At 44.3% G+C, this 8,331-nt stretch overlaps 1 protein-coding gene across 3 annotated transcripts; it reads right to left on the bottom strand.

The window, feature by feature from the left end:
* Nucleotides 1-314: 314 nt before the first annotated feature.
* On the bottom strand, nucleotides 315-8,015 carry TXNDC2 (thioredoxin domain containing 2). Of its 3 annotated transcripts, none has more exons than XM_077899955.1 (3): nucleotides 3,200-3,261; nucleotides 2,920-3,084; nucleotides 315-2,580 (listed from the first exon to the last, which is right to left on the bottom strand). In XM_077899955.1, the coding sequence occupies exons 2-3, from the start codon at nucleotides 3,008-3,010 to the stop codon at nucleotides 1,277-1,279; spliced, it is 1,395 nt and encodes a 464-aa protein (XP_077756081.1). In that variant the 5' UTR covers nucleotides 3,011-3,084; nucleotides 3,200-3,261; the 3' UTR covers nucleotides 315-1,276. The 3 variants fall into 3 exon arrangements, 2 of the variants coding, with proteins under 2 accessions (XP_077756081.1, XP_077756082.1); XR_013381145.1 differs by lacking the exon at nucleotides 2,920-3,084 and adding an exon at nucleotides 7,882-8,015 and having other exon boundaries at nucleotides 2,442-2,580; nucleotides 3,131-3,261; XM_077899956.1 differs by lacking the exon at nucleotides 2,920-3,084 and having other exon boundaries at nucleotides 3,200-3,257.
* Nucleotides 8,016-8,331: the final 316 nt, after the last annotated feature.

Genomic DNA, 8,331 nt, shown 5'->3' on the forward strand with positions numbered 1-8,331 from the left:
AATTCAAAGTTTAAAGGGAATCCTGGTTTTTGAAATGAAGACAACTAGTCCAAATTCTTGAAAAGACTCTGGACCAGCAGAAGATAGGATGATGGCTGATGAGGGACAGGGGGAGAAATGAGTTGTTCGATGGGTAAAAGTTTTGGTTATACTGAATGGGTAAGTTCTAGAGATTTGCTGTATGATTAAGTACCCATCGTTAACAACACAGTGTTGTGCATTGAAAATTTTCTTAAGAGGTTAGCTCTCCCGTTAAGTGCTCTTACCACCACCACCATCACCACCATAACAAAAAAGAGGTCACACAAGGAAACTCTGGAGGTGAGGGGTATGTTTATTACCTTGACTGTGATAATGAACATCAAGGGTGTATGCATGTGTCCAAATTCATCAAATTGTATACATTAATACATGCGGTTATATGTGTGTGTATCACATATACATTTAAAAAAAAATACGAAACTCTGGACCAAGCCACCATCTTGTGACCCAGACCTGGGCTTTTTGGCCCTGAGACATCTGGGAGCAGGTTTCAGAAACCCAGATACCAGGACACAAAGTAGGAACTCTGCCACCAGGGAGCTGATGTCATAATGGCATTGAGGATCGCCCTGACTTTGACCTGAATAATAAAGCTCTCAGTCTGAGAAACCAGAAGCTAGGAGCTCTGTCTCAGATTTTGTGGAAATTAGTAGATTAGTAGAAAGAGGCCTGCCCTTGAGATCTGGGAACATGGCCTTGGTCTCAACTCTGCCACCAATAAATCTCACACAGGGTTGGTGAGCCCATGGGGTTTCCTGAGGCCTCCATAGCACTCCCTGTACATAGAGGAGGTTAGGTATGAAATGTGAATCTTTCAAATTCATTATTTCCCAAAGTGTCTCATCAGAAACCCCAAGTGAGAAGGGAAGTCTTCGTCATCTCTAAATAATGAACTTCTACAGAAGAACTGTCTAAATTTCCAATGTTGCCACTAACACCAAATGAACTGAATTTCAAGGGTGAGTTCCAAAAACAAATCATGATAAAAAAAAAATAGGAGATGCGTGGACTCTTAATCTCCACCAAAGGAAATTCTAATAACACAGCTTCCTACCAATGAATACGTGGTCGCAATATGCCCTAGTACTTTACTACTTTTTGAAAAGGTGAAGTTAATACTTCATAATTTATGAACAGGTGTTACTCAGACATACATTTTTGGTTATGCCTCAACTTTTTGGTAAATAAAATCACATACTATGACTAGCTATTTACGGTGTTTCAGGAGCCACAATTACTTTAATTCTGCAATGATTGCCTCAAGTTTTTCTTTAACAGCGCCACAAAATTCTCCCACCTTTTCTTCTTGTTTATAAAACTGAAAGGTTGGGATACAAATGATCTCCAGGTCTTTCACCAGCTCCTCACACTCATCAGCATCCACTTCCAGGAACACTACATCCTCATACTTTAAGGATAGGGAACGGAAAAGGGGCTTGATGGTCCTGCAAGGCTCACACCAGGTGGCCGAGAAGTCCACGGCCACCAGCCTCTCCCCGGCCTCCTTGAGCGCCAACTCAAAGTCCTCCTTGTTCAGGATCACTTTCACCAAGTCCACCTCCAGGAGTTCCATTGTCCCTGATGGCTTCAGGACATTGCCTTCTACAGGCTGGATGATTTCTTTTGAGGACTTGGGGATGTCACCCTCCTTGGGCTGAATGGTATCTTCTGAGGACTTGATGTCACCCTCTCTGGGCAGTATGTTTTCTTCTGAGGACTTGGAGGTTTGGCCGTGCTTGGGCAGGATGCTTTTTGCTAAAACCTTGGGGCTATTGATCTGCTTAGACTGGAGAGTTTTTGCTGGCAACTTGGGGGTGTTGGCCTGTTTGGGCAGGATGGATTTTGCTAAGAATTTAGGGCTACTGCCCTGTTTAGGCAGGATGGATTTTGCTGGTGATTTGGTGGTGTCACTCTGCTTGCGCAGGATGTTTTTTTCTGAAGAAGTAGATGTAGTGTCATCCTTTCTCAGGATGTTTTTTTCTGAGGAATTGGGGATTTCACCTTCCTTGGGTGGGATAGTTTTTTCTGAAGAATAGGAGGTGTCAGCCTGCTTGGGTAGGATGGTTTTTGCTGAAAAATTGGGGGTGTCAGGCTGATTGGATGGGATGATTTTTGCTGGGAAATTGAAGGTATCAGGCTGCTTGGGGGGGATGATTTTTGCTAAAAAACTGGCGGTGTTACCCTCTTTGGGTGAGATGGGTTTTGCTGAGAAATCAGAGATGTCAGCCTGCTTGAGTGGGATATTTTTTTCTGAAGAATTAGGGTTATCAGCCTGGTTAGGTGAGATGATTTTTGCTGAAAAATTGGGGATGACAGCCTGTTCAGGCTGCAAGGTTTTTGCTGAGAAATTGAAGCTGTTACCACCCCATACAGGTAGGAATATGTCCTTGGGCTGCGGACCTTTGGACTCCTTTGCAGACTTGTGCTGTATGCTGTTGACCTGATGAGCCAAGGCCTTCTCCTGGATACGTGCTGGGTTCAAGAATTCTGGGACCAAGGGAGTCACGTGGCTGGTCAGACCCTGTAACAATGGACTTTCTGCGCAAAAATAAATACATAATAATTAAATAAATAAATAAATAAATAAATAAATTTAAAATGCAAAAGAATAAACAAAAAAAATTTCTTAGCATCTCCTCCAGGGAAGAGCAATGTCATTCCTAGAGCCACAAATGTAGTTTTATAAATGATGTATGAACTTGGAAAAATCACATTCAACAGAAGACCAGGCAGCATGTGATTACATGTATCTTTATGTGGGGTTGTTGTTTTTTTTTTTTAAACTACAACTTTCCTCTGCTTCAAGACTGCTGTGTACTCCAAGTATGGAGGTCCCTAAGGTGGCCCTCCTCCCTTCCACTTAACCATTAGCATCACCTTGATTGGCTTTTTCTTGTTTCTCTGGCCTCATTTTTGGTTCTTCTGGGGCTCCAGCTCTATCATTCTCCACCTCCATTTCCTTGTCCATATCTGCTTATACTTCATGCGTGTCTCATAGTGAAGACGAGGTCATACCCTCCAACTTTTTCCAACCTCTCCAACCTAACATCATAAAATGAGTAACAACTTACAGTTGGGTAGTACTTACAGCTGGTTTACCCTCTTGGTACTCACAGCAGTAGTATTTGAGAGTTTTATGACAGCCTTGGTTACTTACGATGGTCTTGCTGCATGTTGGCCTGTGGCCAGTGCCTGGTGTGCATTCACAGGCATTATTTCCTATAACACAACAAACCACTGAGGTAAGTACCATTATGATCCCCATTTTACAAATAAGAAAGTTGAGCCTTAGACAAGTTATGTAACTTCCTCAGGATCACAAAGCTTGTAGGTGGGCAGGTTCCAGGCCAACACTCTGAATACCACACTGAACTGTTCTGTTTGCCAAAGGATGGTAACTTGAAACCAACTTTCCTACAACCTCCCTCTAGGACTTTGCAGCTCCAGCTTTCCCTTTCTGACTCACCCACCATAACCCTCTGAGTGTCTCCTCTTAACCATGTTACCCTCCTCTACAAAGTCCTGCCAGACTGTCAGATGTCCTGTTTGGGATATTTGGAAGGGAGTATTTTATAACACAGAAAATTCCCTGAGAAGAAATGAAAACATCTCATCTTCCATCCAGATAGACAGGGATCCTAAAGAACAAGTACATGTGTTCTGGCCTCCCCACTCCAAGAACAAAACCTCAGCATGGATACACAGGTTAGATGTGTTCAGAGGGAAGCTGACAGCAGAGGAGTATTTGCCTGGGCTCCATCTGGGAGGCCAGGAAGCGCCCACATCCTGTGGACTCCACATTAACATAGTGGCATGGGCCCCTGGCAAAGGGCATGACTGGGTCCTTGGACCTGGGGCAGGCTCCTGGCCCTGCAGCCTGCTGAGCACATGCCAGGGATCTAGAAATCCTGAACAGCCTGGAGTGGGGCTGTGAGTGTCCTGGGAAGACCAGCAGACCTACAGGGGCCTCAAGGAAGATAAAAGAAGCCACTATGAAGGGGGATTTGTGACCAGAGGCAAGGACTGGAGTCAGAGGCTCGACCGGTGGGTAAAAGCATAGTGTTTCACCCCCTAGATGGGACCAGTGGCTCTCAGCAGTCCTCAATCTAGGGCCCAGGCCAGACTAGCCACTTCACATGGGAAACCAGAGGCAGAGGGCTGCGCCACAATCAGGCCACATGGCCCTATGCACCCAGATATCATGGCAAAAAGGGAGTAATTGGAAAGAACGAATTGCTACCAGAATGAAAAAGTGTGCAGCAGGCTGAATTTTCACGAACAGACAGATTGAATCCTGACCCTCACCATTTCTCCTCAAATCCCCTTGAGCTAAAGCTCATGAAGAAGATAGAGACACTGTAGGAAAATTTAAAAGCCACATTCTGTTTGCACACCTTCATAAAAGTGACTGTGACCCTGTTGCACTTATCCGTGGGAGAGCTGAGCTGTGTTTTAGATTTGGCAGGACGGTTCCAATTATTTCTACCCTTCATTCTGCAACTCAGATGGATTCTAAGCAACTTGAAATATCGATGCCTCTGAATAATTTTCATTCAATTTGTCACAAAATGTATGCTTTCTTGAAAATATATTTTTAAATTTATTTAATTGATTTATTCATGAGAGATACAGAGAGAGAGGCAGAGACACGGGCAGAGGGAAAAGCCAGCTCCCCACGGGAAGCCCCAGGTGGGACTCGATCCCGGGACCCCAGGATCATGACCTGAGCCGAAGAGAGATGCTCAACCACTGAGGCACCCACGGGCCCCTTGAGAGGGAGAATTGTAAGCAGGCTCCCACCCAGCACAGAGCCTGACGCAGGGCTTGACCTCACAACCCTGGGATCTTGACCTGAGCGGAAATCAAGAGTCAGATGCTTAAGCAACTGAGCCATCCAGGTGTCCCTGGACATGTATTTTATACCTTGGATTATAATGCAGTACTATGAAATTTACTTTTTGCTCAAATTATTCCGAATTTGGCCATTGAGAACTCGTTCAGATGGCTCCTATGTCCTTTTGATGCATACATACCTGTAGTTTTGTCTGTTGAGCACTTCCTTACTTTTTGGCACTACAAGATGCTGTAGGCTCTTTCTATAGATTTATCACTATATGCCTAGAATCATCCATTTCTTTCATGACCCTGCTTCCTTTTATTGGAAAAAGGTATTTAGAAAACAAAATCTGAGCCAAGTGTGCACGTTGATCCTGGGTGCCATTGTCTTCAGACTCAGTGAGCATAACTAGGAACTATACATAGGTGTAGCTAACCTGTGCACAAATTTATAGTTATTTCTATATCAGTATCTGTATTTCTGTATTAAGCTAAATATGAATTCAGATTGATGTCCTTGACTTTAATTCAGTACCACATGGTTCACTGTAGCCTTTCTCCCAAGCTTGTCTATAACATTATTCCAAAAGTGACTTGATTCCCACCATCTGTTATGCATTTACTTATTTGTTCAATTCCCGTGTAGAATGGTTTCAGGTTAGTTAACCTGTCCTTCCATGGTTAACAACTTCATCCCCTAGAGCACAGTGCTTATGTATGGTATCTTTTGTCTTTAGTCTTATCATTTCTAGTCATTTCCAAAGTTACTCAGGCCAGCCTCTCTTTTCCCCCACCCTTGAGTGAAGTTGTACCATATATCTGTAATAGGTGTATTCTTTTGTCACATTCTGCATTTCATTCTGGGATCCTCTGTCCTCTGGATCAATTTTCCACATTCACATATGTTGAGATTCACTCTGTGCTGCGGAAGCCTATAGGTTTGACAAATGGGTAGTACCCTACAGTGCCATACAGAACAGTTCCACAGCACTAAAAACTGTCCTGGAGCTTCACCTAGTCAGCGCTTACCCTCCTGCAAATTCATGGCAGCCACTGATTTGTCTCTGTAGTCTTGCCTTTTCCAGAATGTCATATAAATGGGATCCTATAATAGGTAGCCTTCTCAGATTGACTTCTTTCAACAATATACATTTAAGATCCCCACGCTGATTTTTGTGTCAACAGTTTGTTTCTTTTGATCACTGAAGAGATAATAATGCACTTTAACTAAACTATGAGAAACAGATCTAGGACAGGATTTTGAGTGCAGGTAGTTTATTTGGGAGGTGATCTCAGGAGACACCGAGTGGGGCAGTGGGGAGGGAATCAAGTCAGCTGTCACTGTGAGCATTCAGGGCCACTCCCACTGGGGGCGGGGGTAGGTACAGGCAAACCTCAAGTGATCCTTCCTTCTGAGTGCTCTTTCCAGGGGCATCAAGCCTGGCACTTCTAAGCAGAAGCGCATGTACATGTGCTTTACCTGTCCTTGCAGCCACCTGAGAGAAACGCAGGTGTTTGCAGTAAGTAGTCATTTGAGAATAGAGGTGACAAGCTGTGCATGGAGCACGGTGTCAGCAGTGTCTCTTACAAGAGATGACAAGTTTGAGCAGAAGGAAGTTCTGTTTGTAGAGTCTAAAACCCTAGCCGAGGGTCCTTGGGCGCCCTGCTAGCACGGAGCTAAAAGCACTGGGCTACTCTGAGGTACTCTGACTTCATGACTATTTTGCAAGAAAGAACCAGCATTCTGGAAAAGTGAGGCAAGAAGAGAGACCCCTCCTAGGCATCCTGTACAGCAGGAAGGGGACCTCAAACAAAGCAGCTGTAACTGAGGAATCAACAGTGGGGGCGGGGAGATGAAGTTCTCCTCTTCCGTGGGGTGTACACTGTCTTCTCTGAGTATCTAGAGTTCCAGAGAGTGGGCGCTCAGAAAGACTCAGCTGGATGGTGTTGCCATGATGTCTTTGGTGGCAACAGCAGTATGAGGCAGTCTTGGCAGACTCCCAAGGGTCTCAAGGGCTTGGGCTCTGATGGCCAGAGGGAGCCAGAGCAGGACAGGGTGCGGGGGGGGGGGGGGGGCGGGAAATTGGATAGCCATGCGAAAGGGAGAGCACACGGAAGAGATAACAGGAGTTCCTTACAGAAGGAGCTCCGTGGCCAGAGAAATGCTATTTGAACTATTTTGTGAAGCCAAGTGCATGCATAGGTGTGTGTGTGTGTATGTGTGTGCACTCACCATAGTGAAAACACCAATTAACACCACTTCATAATATTTCATAACATACTAGCAGATAGCATTCAGTTCAGCAATAGTGGTTGAGTATTTACACAGGATACAAATGTTCTACACTAGGGATAAATAGGTGAGCAGGCCCTGTAGCTACCTCTTTAGGGCTTTTATTGTAATGAGGAAACCCACACCATAAAATGGGGTTTCCATTCCAAAATGTAAACAATACCATTTATTTAGGTATACATGCATATGCATATATGTGTATTTACATATGTAAACATACAAAATCAAGAGAAAACTTGGCTCAACGCTATACACAGAAGTCACTATACTAATTGCTTTGAGTAGGTGAAAGGGGAAGGGATATAGGCCTGGAAGGATTGAAAGGGACTTCAGCTTTGTTTGTTCTATTCAATTTCATTTTGCTTAATTAAATATATGTGTGCAAGTATGTCACAAATGCTTAGAAATAAAATGTTAATATTGGTTAATTCTGGATGGTAGGCACACATACGTGGGTTTGTTGCAGTGATCTTTGCGATGCTCTGCATTTATAAGACTCACAAAAGAAGGGATCCCTGGGTGGCGCAGCAGTTTGGCGCCTGCCTTTGGCCCAGGGCGCGATCCTGGAGACCCGGGATCGAATCCCACGTCGGGCTCCTGGTGCATGGAGCCTGCTTCTCCCTCTGCCTGTGTCTCTGCCTCTCTCTCTCTCTCTGTGTGACTATCATAAATAAAAAAAAAAAAAAAAGAAAAAAAAAAAAAAGACTCACAAAAGAAGCGGGTCACCAGCACTTTCCATAAATAGGCGGGACAGCAACCAGGCGAGGGCCATGCTGGGTGGTGAGGATGGTGTCCCTCATGCAGGTGGCTCGTGCTGCAGTGATGTCAGCTCCGAGAACAGGCACCTGTGAAGGGGTTTAACTAGAAGATTCAACTACAGTTCTGTGTGGTTCTAATCATGTACTTGTTAGCTGACAGAGAATACTGCTTCAATAGAGATGCGTTCATCACAGAGTCACTCTTCATTAAGAATTACTTTGCAGTCAGATCAACAGAGCATGCTGGTGCTGTGCTCACCACTGCAATACAAGAATGCTTAGCTTCATAGAAGCCTTCGTTTCAGTACTGATTGTTCTAAGTGTAAAGTTATCTACATTTCCTATTTCCGGCCTATTTTTTGTCATTGATGTGACTGCTGTTTAAGTATTTTTTGCTAAAGA

The sequence above is a fragment of the Canis aureus genome, chromosome 6 (genome assembly GCF_053574225.1).
Source record: "Canis aureus isolate CA01 chromosome 6, VMU_Caureus_v.1.0, whole genome shotgun sequence".
Taxonomy (NCBI): Eukaryota; Metazoa; Chordata; class Mammalia; order Carnivora; family Canidae; genus Canis; species Canis aureus.